Here is a 22,500-nt window from a genome sequence, read left to right as displayed (position 1 = left end):
TATACTATTGACTGTTGAGAACATGGCACATGTCAGCAATCAAGGGAAACACATGTGTTGCAATGCAACCCATTGTGAGCTTGTAGATTGGCTTTTTTCGGATGACCAAATTATAGGAAGAGGAAAAACAGCAGTTTGAAAAGAACACAACGTTTCGAAACTGACTTTCATCAGAACACTTTTCGGTCAAACTGACTTCATCAGAACACGTTTCGGTCAAACTGACTTTCATCAGGTATCTCGATACCTGAGAGATACCTGATGTAAGTCAGTTCAACCAAAACGTTGTGTTCTCTTCTCAGTTCGACATTGTATAGGTTCTCCTCAATAACTTTTACTGTAGCCTCTTGTAGCAAAACAGTACAGTCCGACCCAGACCACTGGCATAGCGGTCCGAGCACCTAGGCTACAATTTAGCTTTAGGTTCGAGTCCCGATCCCAACAGCCTTTGCTGCGTGTCATTCGCCATCTCTCTCTCCCCATTTCCTGTCAGCCTGCTGTCCTATCTATAATAAAAGCATGAAAAGCCCCCCCCCCCCAAAAAAAAACTGTACAGTCCAACAGACAACAACAACAATAATGAATCTGCTCACTCTGTACTTCTCTCCCTCTACACTCTCTCACTTTCTCCACAGCGCCCCTAGCGGGAGCTCTCATACTGAACACTGGTTATTTCAGACAGAACAATACCCTGTGGCTGAATTTCACTCTTACAATACTGAACAGTACTGTGTTAAAGTGGTTAATTTGATTTTGATTAACTAATTTGGTTGGGGGCCCCCTGGAACCCCTCAAGGACCCCCGGGGGTCTGTGGACCGCACTTTGAGAACCAGTGGTTCGGACAACCTTGACAGCATCTCATTCAGCCTCTTGCTCATTTACTTGCTTAAACACTCAGTCACTCCCTCAGTCCTTCTTTCACTTACCCACTTTTTTGGTCACCCTGTTTCACACTCACCCTGTTGACATTTCTCTCTCTTTCTTTCTCACGCTTACCATACACCTTCACTCTGTTACTCACACTCGCACGCACGCTCACGCACACACAGGCTCAGACACTAATTACACTCCGATCTAGTAATTCCCAGACTGACAGTGGAGGGTAATCTTATCTGGACAGGCCACTTGATTACTGTAAACGTGCACAGAAATAGTAAAAGAGAGGGATGTATGACATGTTTTTGTGTGTGCGTGCTTGTGTGCGACTGCATGCCGCATGCACATCAGTAAATGAAGAGCAAAGTGAGAGCCTATATCTGAGCCAGCAGCATCACAGGATAGTGTGTGTGCATGCGTGTGTGTGTGTGTGTGTGTGTGCGTGTGTGTGTGTGTGTGTGTGTGTGTGTGTGTGTGTGTGTGTGTGTGTGTGTGTGTGTGTGTGTGTGTGTGTGTGTGTGTGTGTGTGTGTGTGTGTGTGTGTGTGTGTGTGTGTGTGTGTGTGTGTGTGTGTGTGTGTGTGTGTGTGCGTGCGTGTGTGGGGGTGTGTGTGTGTGTGTGAGTGTGTGTAATAATAGATGGATAGAGGGTGGCACTACAGACTACAGCATTCAGTGTGTTATTGCCCTGCAGGGCTAGCATCAACTCAAATGTGAGTATACACGAGCGTTTAAGCTCACATCTGTGAGTGCTTCTGGGTACATTATTGACATTATGCTGTACAATACCCAGTAACATACAGTTAGGTCCAGTCCATATTCCACCCATTAATCCGCCTTTATTCGTAAGATCTATACAACTGTGTTCTGAAGCACTCGCATAACTCACACTGTCCATTAGCCTGTGTTTCACTATCCCCGCTGACCCACACAGACACACACAGACACAGGGATGTTATTACAGGCTTTTTGTTTACTGGTTATAGGGTCATGTGAACTAATGCTGCTGCTCTTCCATCTCGTGTATTTAGCCCTAAAGGTGTCTCCCACTATGTCTGCTAATGCATTAGCCCATCACTCGTCACAGAGCAGTGCTAGCGAGGGTAGGGACGGGTTCCCAGAGGTTATAATCCCACCACCACCATGCAGTGGTGTGATGACGTTGATGGTGGACTGGTATCAATGGAGGGGGAGGAATTGCATCTATATCCATGGATTTTTAAGGGGGTGTTAGTGACTCAGGAGGTTCAGCAGGTGGCAGGGAAATGGAAGGTTCTTGATTCGATTCTAGCTCCTCCTAACTTGGCGCTCCTGGGACGTTCTTGAGCAACACACTTAGGTTAACTCATGGGTGCTGCTCAGCTGCCGACTGCTCCTAGCAAAACCCAAACCTTGATAAGAAGTGAGTTATATTACACTTCAGCTCTCATCCAGCTATTAGCTATTAGACATGCGCTTCATGTCTGCTATGCTCACACTGCCTCATTTCTGTGTTACATTTATTTCATTTTTTTTCCTGAAGCTATTCTGTCAATTGATTATATTAGCAGTTTTGCACCCACCAGGTACAAAATGGCATCGCTGCATTGTGCCTCCTGGGGTGGACATATGCATGCGCCTCTCTACATGTGGAACAGAGTGATTAGCAAAGCTATTAGTGTAGCCATTAGCTCATGTCGACATTCAAATGGAGGGCTTTGCAGGCATTGGCTATAGGGAACCATAATGTTGCACTTTAAGTTAATTGTCCCTTCACTGATATGTGGGATGGTGTTGCGCCAATGTCTGTGATTGTGACCGCTGTTAGCAAGAACTAATTCATGTTCCATTAGGCAAAAGTCAATGAAAAATAGAGTCCACACACTGTTTGTTTACATACTTCTTAATTGACATGCTGCACGTGTCAATGTCAGACCTTCTAGGAATATTAATTTACAGTGACACTGATGAAGCTAGCTAGACAACTAATTGCTTTACAACTCCCAGATGCACTTCCAGATGTTACGGTGTCAAAGAGCTTGTGTGTGTGCGTCTTTGCAGCATAAGATCCGATTCTGTCAGCAATCATGTCTCACTAATTTGTTCCATTTGTACACTCTTGGAGCTAAAGCTGCAATCCATAAGTTTCATGTCCTACCTGGGATTTCATTTCAAACCCAGAAACGTCTTCCAAGACTGAATGCCAGCTTGGCCAGGGGAGTCGCTTATGAGCTTTAGGCATTACTACCAGTGATGCCAGACTTTGCGAGAGAAAAAAGCAACCAGGTCTATGAAAACAAGTCCAAAAGAAGCGACTATAGAAGTGAGCACTTTAAACCTATATGCATTGGATATTTGAAAATAGCAGATCTACAAGCTCACAATTCCTAATGTGAGCTTGTAGATCTGCGATTAAAACAAAAATCTTAGGAAAAAAGTTTTAACAATTTAACACATTTTAGGAAACATTTTAACAACATAAATCTGGTAAGGGGGTCCCTCCCTGACACAAATATTTGCAGATGGGGGGTCCGTGGACAAATACCTATTAATTTGGGGGTCCTTGTTTGTTTGAGAACCACTGGTTTAAACAACATTAGGAATCAAGCCCAATAAGCAAAGTCCACACATTAGAAACAAGCCCAAAAAACGCAACCCACAAGCCCAAAGTTGCTTATAATAAGCAGACATGGCAACACTGATTACTACTTGTCCTGTCTGACACCAGGGTCTACATATCTTAATGAAAGTGTAGCCAGACCACCTTCAACTTAAACCACTGCATATGATGTATAGTTATATTGTAATAACATACTCTACTACAGATTGGTTAAAATAGCATTTTAATCATTAAAATAAATTCTGAATTACAGCTTTAAATCAACACTGAGGATTTTACTGTATAGTGATCCACCCCCCCCCCCCCACCTCTTTCTTTCTATTGATATGCTGGCCTCTCCTCAATTTTTAGGAACTTTTAGCCTACTTTACTTTTTTGTTGTTGTCCTATTACATTTTATTCAATGGTGGAAATGGAGTCTTCCATACCATAGATAAAGAAAGACTATTAATGATGAACTGTAGAGATCTGTAGCCTTGAGACCCCATGGGTTATATTATTTCTAGCTGAAGGGAGGAAGTTTCCATTCATTCACCATGTGCTTTCTGAAATGTGTGTTAAGAACCTCCCACACCACTCTACCCCCACCCCCCACGTGGAAGTTGGGGGAAGGGTAGATATTGGGCAATAAGCCCCATGTACTACATGCCCGGCTAGCTCAGTCGGTAGAGCATGAGACTCTTAATCTCAGGGTCGTGGGTTCGAGCCCCACGTTGGGCGCAGTTCTTTTCAAATTCAGTGGGGCTTTATTGGCATGAGAAAATATATGTTTACATTGCTAACTGAAAGCTGAAAAACTGGTAAAACTATATCAAATACCAAGACTAAGAAACGTTTGTACTATTAAAACTGAATAAAGAGAAGTGCAAACAGAGCTCTCCTTTCACTCCACTACATCTCATAGGCAAATATTGTACTTTTTACTCCACTACAATTATATGAAAGCTTTAGTCACTACTTACTATACAGATTTTGGTTGTTATTACAAAACATACATTAACCACTTATCACTTCAGCTATTCAAATCTGCTATAAAAAAAATAAAGAAACATGTGTGAAATGGGCCATTCATAATAAGTCATTTTACTTTGGTACTCTAAGCTTATTTTGATGCCAATACGTTTGAACTTTTACTCAAGTAAACTTTTCAATACAAGACTTTTACCTGTAACAGAGTATTTCTGCCTCTCTCTATTCCTAGAGTCTAGCGTTTCTTGATGACAGTGCTGTGGTCCTATCGACCTGAGATGAATGTCAGGGGAGTTTATAGGCCACCCTATTGATTGTTGCGGTTCAACACTGCTGTAGTTGTTTATTCATTTATTTATTTTTACACACACGCACACACGCACGCACGCACGCACGCACGCAGCCACGCACGCAGCCACGCACCCACACATCCACGCACCCACGCACGCACGCACGCACGTACGTACGTACGCGCACGCACACACAGATCATGATTGGAGCCAGTACAGCATGTCCTAAGACTAAATTGCTGTGATTTTATACCTTGGTAGAGATAATAATTTCAAATTGTCCTAAGGTATTTCTGCGTGGATATGTCACTCAAAAAGCCATGATTTTAACTATTTTCTCTTGTCAATAGTCTACTTTGCCCACATTTCTTCAACTTTTAATCCTACAATTCCCTTACTACTTTAAATTACATTTTCAATTAACATTTTGCACCTTGTTTTTTGATTGTTTTCGTTTTTTTACCCCCCAGATGGTTGTAAATGCATTCCATCAACACAACAACTTTCAACCTGGCATCCCTATTTTGGGCATGTCATTTTAGGCCAACATTTTCCAAAATTTCATTTATCTTTTGTAAACCAAAATCTAAGAATTTGTTTTTAAAAAATTGCGAAAATAGCAGATCTACAAACTTGTAGATGAGCTATTTTTGAGTATATATTGGTTTAGTGGTTAAAATTGTTTGCATCTCTAATCTGTCTCTCCGCCCTGATCTGAGCGATGTCATTGCACAGTGGCACTGACTGATGGACCCAGCAGACTGGGCCGCACTGTCATTAGGACAAATGGAATAAACGGGAGGCAAGTTCTGGCATTATTCTCCTCACGAATCAACACAGATGAATCAGAGAGAATAATGCCTGGGCACTTCAGGAGAGACTGCCCAAATAAAATATACTGGAGCACTCGACTGGTCTGCACGTGTTTATCATTTTTGCAGGGGTGACTGACGTTGCGACTTGCGTCAAACAGATGATTGTTTGATTATGCTGCATGTCAGTCATACGACAAAACAGAGCGATTGGTACTGCACTCTGTAAGTTCTTAATTTTTGGGGCTTTTCTGCCTTTATTGATAGTACAATGGAGATTTCACAGAACTTGCTGTCAGGCTGCATCAGAGACTATATGGTGCACGCCATAACCACTCGGCCAATGGCGAGAGCTTTAGTTTCAAATTTCTCACACATGCCAATGCAAACTCCAGTCTTTTTTGTTCTGTTCCGCATGAAAAGGTCTGTTTTCCCCGAGTTCATGGATGGATAAAATTATCATTGGGTCCTTCAACCGATCTGAACGGACTGAATGGCCTTTATATGAGACTGAGATAATGTATGCGCGTCCTCGATATTTTTAGATGACCACTAGAGCTCATTGATGATGATGATGATGATAGGGTGAAAGGAAAGGTACTTGTCCCACTCACACAATAATTACTCCGATGTCCCACTCTCCTATCTCCCTTATGCTCTCTCTGACTGCCTCCCCAGTTGTTCTCTATAGGAAGGAACAGATGTACAGAAACCCCTCTTTCTAATTCCCCTCTTTAGCCTGTCTGTCTCTTCTCCTGACACAAAGGAAAGAGGCAGAGAACATCTGCTTCTTTTTTTTTAACAAATCCTTTTTTTTTTTACCCAATCTTTTTTTTTTTTTACAGTTGCTCTTAACCAGAGAATGTAACTGTCATTATAACCCATGGTCATTTTTAGAAACACCATCCTTGCCCAGCCGAGTGTGGAATGTGATGAAAGGTGAACATTTATTAACAGACGTGTCTGTGGTTTGACAGAAAACAAACAAGATGAAAAATGAGGCAGAACAAAGCAGGTTATGCATTAAGTTTTGTCACTGTCGTGTTGTCCTGGGGCTAACGGAGGTGATGTAATTAATTACTATGGCTCATTAGCATTTGTCGTAGTTTATACCTTGCACATATTTTACATACAACATGTGTTGTATTCAAGTGTGGAGCTTTTGTGTTGCACACAGTTCAGTCCAAATTATTGTGTGGAGACTCCGCGTGGTGGGCTGGACCTGCCCATCCGGCTTACCGAGCAAACACAATTGGCTGTGTTCGGGAGTGGGCAATGTATCTCAACGTATCTCTGTCATTTTAGATTTCTTTGGCTATTCAAAAATAGCAGATCTACAAGCTCATAGCGCGGCACCGAGTGCTGCGCTACGAGCTTGTAGATCTGCTATTTTTGAAAAATCGTGATTTTTTTTTAAGCGAACATTTGTAACTCAAATCTTTGCTTCTGGGGGGGTCTCTGGACAAAATATTTTACAAATGTTTTCTTTAAATTTTCTTTTAGAAAAAGTGGTAAAGATTGGGTACTCTAAATTTAACATTCTACATACGGTACTACTTCATACACATGCATATAAAATATGCATGTGTATGTAGTAGTACCACCGTATGTAGAATGTATAATCAATTACATATTATCCACAATATATTATGTTGTGGATAATATGTGATTGATTATACTCTGAATATTGTATTGTATATGGTGACGTTTGGGCATTTGATGTGTGCTTGGTTAGAAATTGAACCTCCCAGTCACATTAAAGCTACAATCTGTAAAGTTTTATGTCTCTCTCGTGCCATTCTACAAATAACTTTGCCATTGTCAACCAGTAGGTGTCCTATACTCGATAACAGGGTCTACATTTCTCAATGAAAGAGTAGGGAGACCACCTCCAACCACAGAAGATGTAATGGTTACATTGTATACATACTCTGCCATGCAGATTGGTTAAAAGGATGTTTTCTTCAACACAATAATTCCAGTGTTGTGTAGCTTTAGTAGTAGGAGTAGTTCACCCCCCAAAAAAATCGTATTTTCTACCCATTACACACCCCATGAAGCCTTGAATTCATGGAGATTTTTTTGTTTTTGTCGCATTCCGAAGCCAATAATTTGATGACCAGCGGAAAGATGCTAATGTCTCCGTTAGGAGACTCAAAGAGCCATTGAGTCTCCTACCGGAGAGACCGCCGGTCATCAAATTATTCGCTTAGGAATGCGACAAAAATCTCCATGAATTCAAGGCTTCATGGGGTGTGTAATTGATAGAAAATAAGTAGTTTTTTGGGTGAAGATTTCTGAGATGTGAACATTTAAATTAACTCAAATATACAAAAAATGTTCCTCTCTTGTGGAAAGTTTTGTGAGATCTAAATCTCGTCTTGAGGTTTTTTGTGTTAAAGGTATTTGCTGCCTGTCGTGACCAGAACAGCTGTATATAGGTTAGATCTTGTCTGAAGATCTGTTGTCCTGTGTTTTCTCAAACCCCATCATTACAGATGACACTTAGGTCAACGGGATGGGCTGGTAACTCTACTTGTTATTTCTTGTCTGTCTCATTCTGGGATGTACTGTGTTTTTGGGGGTGTATGTAAGCTGTGAGTAAAAATGTTGTTCTGGGAGTCAGACAGCTCGTCCCATTGTGACATGTACCTTTGGCTGCAGTATCCGGATACTTTAAAAGCTCTCATACTTTAAGATCTGAGTTCTGAGTGGTCTCTGTCTCATTGTTGTGTCTGTTATTCTTTCTGAGTCCTGAAAGAGAACGCTCGCACACTGTGGGCTCCAGTTGTAGGATTTTCTTTATTGCACCTGAGTGCTGCTGTGACATTTCGGGCTCTCGCCTTTCCTCAGACTGAGGAAATATATATATATATATATATATATATATATATATATATATATATATATATATATATATATATATATATATATATATATATATATATTATTATTATTTTATTCCGTGTAGATATATATCTTCTCTTCTTCTCTTCTGGAGGTCATCCCTAGCACAAAGCATTTTCAGATGGGGGGTCCGCGGCCAAATACATATATTTTTGGGGGTCCTGGGCACAAAATAGTTTGAGAACTAACTGATTTAGAAGGCATTTGTAGAATCGGCCTCAGGTCTTAATGGGTTACGACATGGAATGAGGTGCGGAAAATGTTATTAGCATACAGTAATGTGAATCATTTACTGTCTAGGTCCTAGGATAATGGCATATCAAAAGGCCTCCAGCTACTTTAGATGTGTGGAGCGTAGACTACTCTACTGTGTGTGTGTGTGTGTGTGTGTGTGTGTGTGTGTGTGTGTGTGTGTGTGTGTGTGTGTGTGTGTGTGTGTGTGTGTGTGTGTGTGTGGCATGTCCTTCTCTCTGCTCACAAGGTCTGTTATTATTATTCTGTTATAAGCTTGTACAGCTGTACCACAGTGGAGAGATAGGATATTAGTCATTATTTTGCAGCCAGTTAGCCATTCTGGGAGGTCACATTACAGAGCATCAGTTTTACCTTCACCAAAGCTAGTCTTGTGACATATTGTGAGCTTGTAGATCTGCTACTTTCGCTAAATGTTTGCCTATTATAACATGGACAGAATAGAGAACACAATGTAGATGGTCAACGCTGTCTCACAAAACCTTTTTGGACAATTTTGACCAAACGTCAACATGTGACGTGAAGGGGGGGAAAAAAAGTCAGAATATGACTTTGGGGGAATATATGATTTGCGATTCTGACATAACTCGGACGGCGCTGAGTCGTTAGCTCGCTTTAACTCGCTGGGTGGTGCTTCCCGCGGCTCAAGTCCGCTTGAGACGCGTGCCTCCAACGTTTTAACCGTTTTTTTGACGGATCGTCAAAAACGCTGTGAACTGGAGTTCCGTGTTGCTAAACGTGGAAGTCCCCAAAAGTCAACAATGCCTTATTTGCCCCCCTTCACGTCACATGTTGACGTTTGGTAACTAAGTCACAATATGCCTTTTGGGGAGTGAGACAGTGTTGAGATGGTAGAAGAAGTAAGATGCACTACAGTCAAATGTACATCAGTCTGCCTAACGCAAATGTATGTCTAACGCTTCAACTCTCATCTTTTTGCTATCAACCACAGCACCCATCTGAAGGGCAGGCTTCAATTAATGAAGCCGCATTTCAGGGCAAGCATCACAGGACTGTGGAAGATGAATGTGCTGTGAGGCATACCTCCAAACTGAAAATGTTTACACTGTGCTTTTATTATACTGTCTGGTAGTTCAAAGAACTGAGGACTTTGAAAACTCAGTACTTTGAAAGCTCAAGGCTTTGAAATAGTTCAAGTTTGAAAACATTTCTTGTATTGTGGTGACCTATGAAGCCGAAAGTACACTCACAAAAAAAACAGCCCAGCAGTCTGACTTGATCTTTGGTCTGTGAAGCACGATTGTAGCAGACTTTACCTCATTGTAACCTCCACGTAGAATAAAACGTCTTTGAATAAGAATTAGTTTTGAGTCATGATAGGACTCACCAAAATCTTCCCTCTCCCAAATGAAAATGTTCTCATGATGAAAGAATTCAGGGGAGAACTTCTCTGTAAGATCTGTTAGGTAAATTGAAGGCTGTTTCAAAATAGGCTGGAAATTGGGGTTTTGTGAGTGGGTGACACAACTCTGAGTGGTTTATGGCTTAGTGGAGTGGAAGTAATCATACTAAATGGTAACTGGTAAGTGGCCTGAATAGCTCCCTTTTCCAAAGTGCTTTGCGATTTATGCATAATATGCGTACATTCACCCACACTGACAGCAGAGCAGTGTTGATTTCGTCGACTAACTGTGACGAAAAATATTGGTCCACTACCTTTTTTCACTGACAAAAACTAAGCTATGATGACTAAAACTAAGACTAAATATGTTGACAATTTCGTCAACAAATAAAAACTAGTCTAAAATGTTAGGGAGGGACTAGTGGAGAAGAGATCCAGTAGAACTAAAAGACAAGTCATTTTAGGTTTGGTTGCGCTCGGGTGTTGCGCTCTGAAAATAGCAGATCTACCAGATCTACCAGCTCACAACGTGCCGCGCTGCGACGCGTTGTGACGCGTTGTGAGCTTGTAGATCGGCTATTTTCAGCATGCAACCAAGTGTAAAATCAGGCATTACGACGCCATCAAGGCCTGCCAAAATATCTTTTTGACGACAAAATCAACTGTAGATTTAGTCGACTAAAATCTTGTGATATTTAGTCGACTAAAACTTTTCAGATGACTAAAATATGACTATAAACTAATATAAACTTAATTACATTGTATTCAAAAGACTATGACTAAAACTAAATCAAGGTTAACACTGACAGCAGAGGCAGAACCATACAAGGCAACACCCTGCCATTCTGGAGCAGTTAGGTGTTCATCATTGTTTATCTCCAGGACACTTTGACATGATGCCAGGAGGAGGAGCCAGGGATCGAACCGCTCCCAAACAACCGCTCTATACCTCCTGAGCCACTGACATCCCATATATTGTGACTATTTCAGTATGTACGGTATACTGTGTTTGACCCTGTCCTGTGTGTCTGTGTTATCTTTCCCAACAGTACCGGGTCGGCCAGCTGTACATGATCAGCAAACACAGCCACGAGCAGAGTGATCGAGGGGAGGGCGTGGAGGTGGTCGAGAACCAACCGTTTGAGGACCCCACACATGGCCAGGGACAGTTCACAGAGAAGCGAGTCTACCTCAACAAGTCAGTGTGGGACATCGCCATCATGCCTGTCTCTGCCTTTTTCTCTTTCACTGGGTCTGTCCTTCTCAACAGCACTAGAATAGCCACACAAAAGACTGTGGTTGCGGGTATCAGAAAAACTGGGTTGGCTAGACCAGTGGTTCTCAACCAGTGGTCCGCGGACCGCCAGTGGTCCTTGAGGGGCTTCCAGGTGGTCCCCAGCTAAATGATGGAGAGTTGGTAAACAAATGGACCCTTATTAGATCTTTAACTTGAGAGTGTAAAATGAAACCAAATGGACTCTTACGGGTCATTTTACATTCTCAAGAGTTCAATTATTGTTAAACATCTGCATTACTTCATTAAAGAATCGTTATTTTGATCAATACAGCATGGATGGAATTGTGGATAAAATAAAATACATAATAGTTTTGGGTTCTGAGAGGCAAAATCTCATCAAACTGTGGTCCGTGGCTCAAATGCAGAATAGATAATCGACCTTGATATGAAAAGGGTTGAAAACCACTGGGCTAGACTGATATGAAAAATTATAATAATAATAACATTGGTCTCCACTCCGTCCTTGGAGTGTTTTTTGTGACTTTATATTTGCACATATGTGAAATTTGTCCTCTGCATTTACCCATCCTATAATCACTAGGAGCAGTGAGCAGTCACTGTGCGGCGCTCAGGGAGCAATTAGAGGTTAAGAGTCTTGCTCAGGGACACACATTGACACATTTCTGGCCTGGAATCATACCTGGGGCTCTGGCTCCCCAGGCGGGCTCACTAACCACTCAGCTATGGCCGCTCCATATGTTGTCCACTCCATATACACTCCTTATGAACTGCAAACTAAACAACACAGTATAAAAAGTACTTTCGTCATTTTACTGTACAGTCCATTCTTTGATAGGTTTTTATTATATCACAGTGCAATCATCATTTACATACATGCTTATCAAATAAAACAAAATAGGCCTACAATAGAATAGAGTATGGTAGTGGGCTGTGGGCGCTGGGGGCGTGTCTTCTCCTCCGCGTCATCAGCGCCCATACCCTAGGTGGGGTTGGCGAAAGGGCCTACTCTGTGTGGAGTTTGCATGTTCTCCCCGTGTCTCCTAGGGTAGTTAATACCCTCACAAAAACATGTAGTAATCCTGGTCAATATACTGCCTCCCCCTGGTCAGCCGGGGCGCCTGATGGAGGGGAAGGGAACTGGTTGGAATAACGTGTTCCTTCCACGCGCTACGTCCAATCAGGGAAACTCCCACCTGTCAGGTGACAAGAAGGTCAGTTGGCTCTCATGCATTGAAGGAGGCATGAGCTCGGCCCTGGCCTCCCTAGGCTGGTGGGGGGAGTGTAGTGCCCAGGATCACTTTGCAAATTGGCACCGGGTGAAAAAAGGGTTACAAAATCGAGGGATAAAAATTAGAGAAAGGAATACCAGTACTCACCTTAATCTGTTTAGGATATCTTTGTTTATTATAGTCTTTCACCCCCAGCAGCAGCTCATATGACGGACGTTTCGGCCCACAGGCCTTCCTCAGCGTGAATGAAACATACAGTCTTAAGTGTCACTTATAAAGGGGACCTCGGTGCATCGCACAAAGCGGTCCGGGTGAGAACTATATCTGATCGTTACATCATACTGCACATACTTTTTCCACAAGAGGGTCAAAACAAGAAAAGAAAAAAACAAGAAAATGTCACATATATCACAGTATTCACAGTATTCATTTGTTTTTGGAACACAATTTTAGAAAAACCATGTCTATATAGACTCAGATTTTTGAAAAAGATTACAAAAATGTATAAAGACTCAAGGTACACTTTAAATACCGAAGTATACACAATATCAAAAATAGAGAGGCATAAACCCTTATTTGCGTTTATGAGGTTGATAGAACTTCATTAAGCCCCCTGGTGGTGTTTTTATGGTGTTTTATGTCTTCTCTGACTATTTTGAGTTTCTTCCTGGAGGCTGAAACCTTGAGGGTCAAACGTGCCAATAGAAAAACAGCGCTTTAATGACACAGTATAAATATACCCTCCCCCATATTATCATAACACAACAGGTGTGGGCATGAGGAGGAGGAGGGACTAGGACAGGTGGGTGGTCTTGTAGGAGGAAGCGGAGGGACTGCATGGTTCAGGTGGGAGGTGCTAAGGTGAGAACCAGGTATACTTAATGAACTGCAGGCGTGTCCACATAAAACATAATTTTAACACTTTCTGTGCACTTTTTTGAAAAAAATCTTCCTCCTAGTATAACCATAATACCTGATGATCATATTTTAGGGGGAGAAAAAATAACTGAAAATCACGGCACCCCGTCTTTAAAGGCTGTACTGCCTCTATACCCTGCTGGAACCTTAAAGAGCAGATTTCATGTCCCACCGCATTAAAATGTCTAGCCACAGGCGATTTCTCATCCTTGTTTCTAATATTACTTTTATGTTCTGAAAACAAAGGCCTTAAGGGCACTTAAACAGATATACCACAAACGTTTTACAGGTGATGATGCTCTTGACATTTTTTTGCCTGAATGTGGGTGTAATATATAATAACCTCTGATCATTGCATTACAGTGAACGCAATTAAAACACAGGAAGTTGCCCGTAGGCAAATCGGACATAAAATGTTGTAGTGGAACTGAACATAACAGTCTGCTCTCACCAAGGAGTCTCTTACATTTTTGGCACGTTTGTGTGCAAAAATGGGGGGCTCCTTGTACACATGACCCACATTGGGATCACTAAATAACACATACCAGTGTTTCTTCACGGCGCTCTTAATGTCAGTACACAAAGGGGAATAAGTTGTGGACAAAAGCATCTTTGACTCCTCTGCACGAGCAGGCTTAGGAGTTAACAAGCTAGTCCTCTCTTTATCTCGAGCTCTCTCTAAATTAGTCCTAAGAACTTTGTAGCTATAACCTTTAGTTTTGAAACGTTCGCACAAGTCCCTCGCTTGCCTCTCGAAAGCACTGTCAGTACTACAGATTATTTTCGTCCTAAGTAGTTGACTGTAAGGTAAACCTAGAAAAATGCAAATAATTGTTTCTATCAGTTTGTTTTCTGTTAGGCTGCCCCAACGCTCTTGATTTCGTGTATAGAGGGGCGGGTGTATAGAGCCGGCGAGAGATTGCGCCTGATCCCATTGGTTCACCGATCTGTCCGTCAACCCCCGCCCCGTTAACACAACATTACGAGCGACTCCCACTGCAATCTGGTTGGTTGGGAAATGAAACACTTCCTCATACCGAGTACACCGACGCGCTGGGCCAGGCTTTTATTTTTTAGCAAAACTAAACAATAAAAGCCTGGAGATCGAGGCTAGTTTACTGTAGACACAAGTTGATACCTTATCTACATCTCTATAGACTATAATAAACAAGATATCCTAAACGGATTAAAGTGAGTGCTGGTATATATTTGAATATTCCTTTCTAAGAAACTATTTCTGCCGGAACCGTGCACCCGATACACACGTAGTGTGAACTACTCGTCTGATGAGTGCTTGCTTCTCTCTCTTTCAAGAATATAATCTGCACAGCATTCCCCCAAATGACATTAACATGAAACTTTATTGGGACACAGCATAAGTTGACTGCTTAAAGGGCAAGACAGCATGGCTTTGCCTTAAATGATTCAAATATTTCATTAGACTCCAAAGTCTCTGTAAGTTTCCTTTCAAACTCCAGCAATGAGACGCTGTTTTAGTCTTCCTGTGAGCATGGTTGCTCTGCTGCTGGATTTTATCACAGGCAATGTGATCAAAACAGCAAGTCAACAGGTTGGTGGAATATGTCTTCATCACGAGTATAGCATTTCAGTTAGGCACGGATACAAGTGACTCCCACTCACCTTTAATTTGCTCATTTGCCCAAATACTGTTAGTTGGCCCTTCCATTACATATCCATAATGCTTGCTCGGAGCCCTTAGTATTTCCATTTGGATAAACAAGTCTGACAGGGGCAGCAGCCTTCATTATTCTGTGTAGGAGTCACATTGAAAACATTTGAGTGTGTCAAGAATTGTAATCCACAATGAATGCAAATCCAGGTCACTCCTAATGGCCGCAGACCTGCTCACTGTGGAGGTCAAATGTGAATCAGCAAACCTGGCAGGTAATTTCCTGTTACAAGTGCCTGCAACATCCCAGGTCTGCACATCATTTTACTTCATGATGTCATCAGTAAGCCAGACGAGTCTCTCAAATTCCCCATCTGAGTTATTCCTAAATGTAGCAATGGTTTCTATGAGGCCCTCAATCATGGGGATGTAATCAGTCACCGAAACAAATTGTACAAAACCAAAATCAAAAATCAGTGGCACTCAACAGCTTAGAAAATGCCTCAAGGAGAAAAATTCATCTCTTGGTATTTGTTGCAAGAGAAACTCTGCGTCATGGCAAGATCCTTATGCAAACTCATTCAGTGTTACTAATATGAAGATGGAATGCACAAGCTCAAGACAAGGTCTGTCATGGTGATAATCAGGCACGTGCCCCAGCCCTTTTACCCGTCTGTAAAAAGTGCCCTCTCCAGAGTTCAGACCGTGAAATTCAGCATTTACTATGGTGAAAGAAATGCAAATGCCCCCTTGGCCTTTCCCGAAAACAGCATTCAATAGCAGATATCAGCTCATTCGACCTGAATGAGCAGATACGTGGGAGTGCAAACTAATGAAAGGAGAATGACAGTTTACTCTGTTTGTGCGTTCTGTGCCTTGTGTAATCATTATATCATATATTATATTTTTTTAATCACTATAAATTGACCATAATAGTCTAAGTTTTGAACAAAACTGGTGTGCCAGTCCAGTTGCCTTTTTGGTTGGCACAGGCACACCTTTAACACACTGATGGCTTTGCCATTTCTTGACAGCTGTTTTTTTTCTTCTTTTTTTTGTGTTTGGTATGCATCTGTCTCCACACACACACACACACACACACACACACACACACACACACACACACACACACACACACACACACACACACACACACACACACACACACACACACACACACACACACACACACACACACACACACACACACACACACACACACACTTAAGTCTGTATGGATACAGTAATGACAGACTGTTACCATCAGGTTTCCCTGGGTTACATATGCAGTGTAAAGTACCATCCCAGAGGCTGTGCGTGCGTGCGTGCGTGCGTGCGTGCGTGCGTGCGTGCGTGCGTGCGTGCGTGCGTGCGTGCGTGCGTGCGTGCGTGCGTGCGTGCGTGCGTGCGTGCGTGCGTGCGTGCGTGCGTGCGTGCGTGCGTGCGTGCGTGCGGCACAGAAATTCCGCAGGTCGGCAAAATTAAAGACCAACGACAGAGAGCTGTGGAGCATTTATTTCAGCTTAGATACCTGTGTCAGCAACTACTGGAGGAGAGCAGTTACGTTGAGTCAGCACATCTCAGAGAGAGAGAGAGAGATGAGAATGAAAGTCAAACTATGACAGAACAAAGATGGTGAAACCTAGCATATGGCAGGACTGTTTATGGGCATTGTGTAAAATTATTGGTAATTTCACAGCCCAGTGGTAGTGTCTATAATGAGAGTTTCTGGATATGAAATGTTCATCTGAAATGTTCTGTGTAAATTAAAGTGTAGTCAAGTAGTGTATCACATAGTTAAATTATGCTGGATTAAAAACTAAACATTGAAGATGTAAGAAGAGCTAACCTTTATTTTGGGTGTTTGAACAGTAATACACAGCCATAACATTTGAGATTAAGACCACAGAAATATTTCCAATTGATAATCACAAATTACGTTGATCTGCACAGTACCAAAATCACCAAATTACACAAGTGAACATTACATTACCAGACAATGAGAGACTGAAGATGATGCAGACATGATGCATCATTCTCATAAACCAGTTGAGTTGTTCCTTTTTGTAACTTATTTAGTGCTTTGCCCTGTCCAAGGACGTCTTATCTTTTTCTGTCAGGTATTATAAGTAAGACTGCGTTTGTTGCAAACGTCAGTCAAATAGAATGAATGAAATGAAAAATGGACATAGCCACAATTCAAAATGTGACATGATCTAGCTGTGCTTATGACTGAATTAAGTATTCTTTTTGGGGACACTTTTCCCCGGATGCAGTTCACTATAGCTTCTCTTTCAGGTTTCTTTTTCATCTTCTCCTTTCCTGTTTTCCGTTCCAAAATGTGGCATTGAAAGCGAGCTTGGTGTGAAAGCTGTGTGGGCTGTCAGAGAGGCCTTCTACTAGCCAGCCACCCACCAAGATTGGCACTGAAGAATGAAGAACTGAACAGATGGAGGTGGTGGAGGAGGAGGAAGAAGAGGAGGAGTGTCAGTCACTTTTTAGGGGGAGAAAGAGAGAGAAAGAGAGAGAGACAGAGAGAGAGAGAGAGAGACAGAGAGAGAGAGAGAGAGAGAGAGAGAGAGAGAGAGAGAGAGAGAGAGAGAGAGAGAGAGAAAGTGGGTGCCACTTGGACTCCTGCTGAAAGAAACTGTGCCAAATAACAAAAAGAAAACAAAAGCAGTGTGCATGAAAGTGGGCACAGCTCTACATTTTGTTCTGACACTTCCTACTAGCGCTCCAATTATAGTCTTTACAAACTGTACAGATTTGAATGCAGCTCTGCCCTGTCATTAACATCACTGCTAGCGATGCCAAGCTATAGCTAGTGTCACTTGCGGACTTTGCTAAATCCTCCTTGAGAGTATGACGATCAGTTAATCCACATTCAGTTATTGCACCCCTGTACTCCTTCGACTGAATCTGACAACCACTCTAGGATATATATCTCAAACGCATACACGCGTTACCAGTCTTCCCCCAGTACCAGTGGAAAGCCTGTGGAGAACCAGATGGCTAGCAAAGTGCAGAGTGACCCAGAAAAAATGAATAAATAACTACAATAATTGGATGTCCGATGTCCGATCTCATTCGGATCTCTTTTAATTGAGACCATCCTAACGTTTGGGGCCAGCCCTGATGATCAAGGAACAAAGTGAATTATGGAGGGTGAGGCCCTCATGCTGTCTTGAGGTCAGAGTGAAAGAATAAAAGAGATCATAACATCTTAATTGAATTCATGTGATGCTAATTCCTGTTGTGATTTGATGATGGCTTATTCAGTGTGTGGACTCTGTATTGTAGGAAGATTTGCAATCAGAAGTATTGATTTTCAGGGAGGAACACCACAATAATGGAACCAAATAATTCATGTTACCCTCTCTCTTCTCCCTCTCTCTCTCTTTGTTTCCCTATCTTTCTCTCTCTGTCTCTGTCTGTATGTCTGTTTTTCTCTCTGCAGTAAATTGCCCAGCTGGGCTCGGGCAGTGGTTCCTAAGATCTTCTATGTGACAGAGAAAGCATGGAACTATTACCCCTATACCATAACAGGTACAGTAATTCAATTCAATTCAATTCAATTTGATTCAAGTGTCAAATCACAACAAGTTGTCTCAAGACACTTTACATGTAGAGCAGAGACCCGACATTTTCCCACCCTGAGCAAGCAATTTTGCGACAGTATGGAAGCACACACTACTATCTTTCTCTCACACACAGCACAAACGTGTGGTGATCACCGTTGAGAATATACATATACCACGTACACACACACACACACACACACACACACACACACACACACACACACACACACACACACACACACACACACACACACACACACACACACACACTCATTCATATCGTATTTTACTGATGACTTTTAAAGCCTTGCGAGGCCAGGCTCAGAATCAGAATCAGAATCAGTTTTATTGTCACATCACAGGTTTACAAGGTAAAGAAGTGGGTGAAATTCGTTTTTGTACATCGTTCCCATCGCAACGTTAATTTCCATAGAAAGAAGAGGGGGGAGAAGAAGAGGGGTGGGGGGCAAGTGGGAAGGAGATCAAAACAAGAGAGCAACAGAAGGCCAGACAAGTTATCTACATATTTACAAAGTACCTGAGATAATAAAAAACTAAGGTGCCTGAGCATAGCAGCAATGTATGTATACTGTGCATGTTATACTTATACTGTGCATGATATACATGCTCCGAGTTACATTTGAGATATGCCGGTACGGTACCATATGAACCTGAGCACAGCCTTTGATCTCAGGTAGGGCTGTCTTGGTTGTCCCTAAATCTCGCCTCATCACCTGGGGTGACTGGGCTTTTGAGGCCCTGGCACCTTGTCTTTGGAATGCCCTGCCTGAGGATCTAAAGCTAGTGAAGTCAGTGTCAACTTTTAAATCACTTCTGAAAACCATTTTTTACACCAAGAGTGCATTGCCTCCTTTATACCTTCTTACGTGTATTTTAAATTGTTTCATTAATGTTATTTGATGATATTTGTTTCTATTTGATTTTTTTTAATTCCTCTGTGTTATCTTGTTGCAATTCATCTTGTTTAGTAACGCACTTTGTAACCCTGTTTATCGAAAAGCACTTAAATTATCATTATTATTTATCCAATTGCCCTCTGCACTTCTGATATCACATAGTTTTAATAATTCATTAACAATTCATAATTAATAAACCCACCACTCACCACAGCTTGTCCAGAGGATATATTTATAATTATTTTACCAGATGGTGTTGTGTGCTGTTGTATTATACAGTGGATATTAATACAGAGGAACACAGCCTGTCTACATGGATTTCTCCAGTTATCTGCCAATTTTATTAATAATCTTGAAAATCCCTTCTCTCAATTTATTTCTGATATCCATGAATGTTTTTGATGCCATTCAGCATAATAGTATGCATGTTCATTTTCAATGGGTAAATGTGGTTCTTGTTGACAAGGGACTGTCTAACTAAACTAAGATTCATGTACAAGGTGACCGTATGTCCTATGATGTATTCCCTCCTGTTTTTTTACTGAAGCAATATAACAGTTATGACTTGTCATCATATTTCACCTATCGTAAAACTCTAGTCATAATCATTGAAGAGCAGCCTGTATTTAACAATGTGTTTGTCTTTCTCTCCCTGTCCTGACCTCCATGTCTCCATGTCCGTACATCACGTCCTGTAGAGTACACTGTAAGTATTTATTTGTTACTATTTATATTGCACAGGTTTACAAAGTCCTTTAGATGCAATAGGCAGTGTAGATCAGATCAGAATGATTGAATGTTTGCAAACAAACTGGTATTTACGGGTAGAATGTCTATGGACTTTTTCACAAATAGAATAAAGTGTCCAGAACATTAGCTATGTCTAGCTTGTCAACCTGTGGATATTTATAATCGAATACTTGATATTGTCAATAACAATATCTTACTTGGGTCCTGTATTTCCAGAAATAATGAATGAATAATACTACTCCAATATATATCTCATATATATATATATTGTTTTTATACTTATATATATTTATATATTTATATATATATTTATATATATTGGATAAAAAACAAAAAAAGTTAATTAACATGAGAGTTAATTAAAAAAAAAGCAATTAAGGCAGATACACTGGGGAGGACTAAAATCTATACTTAGTTAGGGTTCATTAAAGCAAGGGAAACCGTACCTTTCATTTGTGCTTCTTCTGTGTATATCATTTGGTAAGCTCCTTTTTATGATATGAACTACAATTTTGTGACATTAGCATGACAATGTATTGTGAGCAGAGCATGTTTCTCAGTGATAAAACCTGCTCCTTCGCCTCCACTCGCTGCAAGTGAGGAATGTTGTGTAGCTTCTATATGGGATTTGACAGCTTGACATTTAGGCAGCCAAATTACTGTAGGCATATATCTGCACCCTTAAAATCACATAATTACATTTGGATGTACACGCGTCTCCATGTGTGTGGAATGGGGACTCTGCTGATGAGGGGATTAGATTGCTATTCACCCTTTTCAGACTCCTCAGAATTGAGGACAAAGCTGAAAGGGAGGAAAGGAGCCTCAACAAAGTAATGGCTGTCTTTGCTAATGAGCAAATGTGTCTGTGCAGCCTGCGATTAACCCCTGAAAATGTTAACACCGCACCTCCACCCAACATACATACACACACACACACACACACACACACACACACACACACGGTGGTGTAAAGTAACTAAGTACATTTACTCAAGTACTGTACTTAAGTCAAATTTTGAGGTACTTTTACTTTACTGGAGTATTTCCAGTTTTCAGTACTTTTACTTCTACTCCACTACATCTTAGAGGCAAATATTGTACTTTTACTCCACTACAATTATTTGAAAACTTTTGTTACTAGTGACTTTGCAGACATAAATTATTACATTAAAAAACATACATTAGCCACTTAAGCCCTATTTTATACCTAGGCTATTTGAAAATAGCAGATCTACAAGCTCACAACGCGTCGCATCGCAGCGCATTGTGAGCTTGTAGATCTGCTAATTTCAAACATTTTAGTACTTTTACTTTTGGTACTTTAAGTACATTTTGATACCGATACTTTTGTACTTTTACTCAAGTAAATGCGAAATTCCGGACTTTTACTTGTAACAGAGTACTTCTACATTGCAGTATTGATATACTTTTACTTTTGAGTACTTTTTCCACCACTGCACAGACACACAAACTCAGTCTCATGATCTCAAATACACACAGAAGTGTGATGGTAGTTAGTTATGGATATTATATGCAGGGCTGTGCAAAATGGACAAAAATCTAGGTATTTTTTACCAAATACCTCAAAATCGATATTGTAACAATTTAAAAATATAGAATCTTTTTAGTTATTTTTCGCAATATTTTTTGAAAGTAAAGAATAAGGCTAAAGTGATTAAAACCAGGGAAAGACAACATATTTGCATAAATGTGAAAAGATGGGCCTCTCTGTGTGGAGTTTGCATGTTCTCCCCGTGTCCCCTAGGGTAGGTACCCTCACCCCTCTATACTGCCTCCCCCTGGTCAGCAAGGGCGCCTGATGGAGGGGAAAGGAACTGGTTGGAATAACGTGTTCCTTCCACGCGCTACGTCCAACCGGGGAAACTCCCCCCTGTCAGATGATAAGAAGCGGCTTGCTAGCTATCATGCATTGAAGGAGGCATGAAGCTCGGCTCTAGGCTCTCCTTAGGCTGGCAGAGGGAGTGTAGCGCCCAGGATTACTTATAATTGGCACTGGGTGAAAAAATGGGTTACAAAAATCTTGCGATAAAAAAAAGAATTAATAAATAAATGTGAAAAGAATGAGTCATGGCAATTTCTGAGTGCATTGGAAGGATGGAGAAGAGAGGGCATGCTTGTGACAGTG

At 41.3% G+C, this 22,500-nt stretch overlaps 1 protein-coding gene across 1 annotated transcript in view; it reads left to right on the top strand.

Annotated features, from left to right (window-relative positions):
• The window catches only part of pitpnc1a (phosphatidylinositol transfer protein cytoplasmic 1a), a 96,226-nt gene that overhangs the window by 55,754 nt on the left and 17,972 nt on the right, over positions 1-22,500 (top strand). Inside the window, exons 2-3 of the mRNA XM_080443547.1 lie at positions 11,118-11,266; positions 18,561-18,654. Of these exons, the coding sequence (XP_080299673.1) occupies positions 11,118-11,266; positions 18,561-18,654 (243 nt within the window). The remainder of the gene's footprint in view (positions 1-11,117; positions 11,267-18,560; positions 18,655-22,500) is intronic.

This window comes from Gymnoscopelus braueri, assembly GCF_963280865.1.
Source record: "Gymnoscopelus braueri genome assembly, chromosome: 2".
Lineage (NCBI taxonomy): Eukaryota > Metazoa > Chordata > Actinopteri > Myctophiformes > Myctophidae > Gymnoscopelus > Gymnoscopelus braueri.
This window is presented reverse-complemented; position numbering and strand designations above follow the sequence as displayed.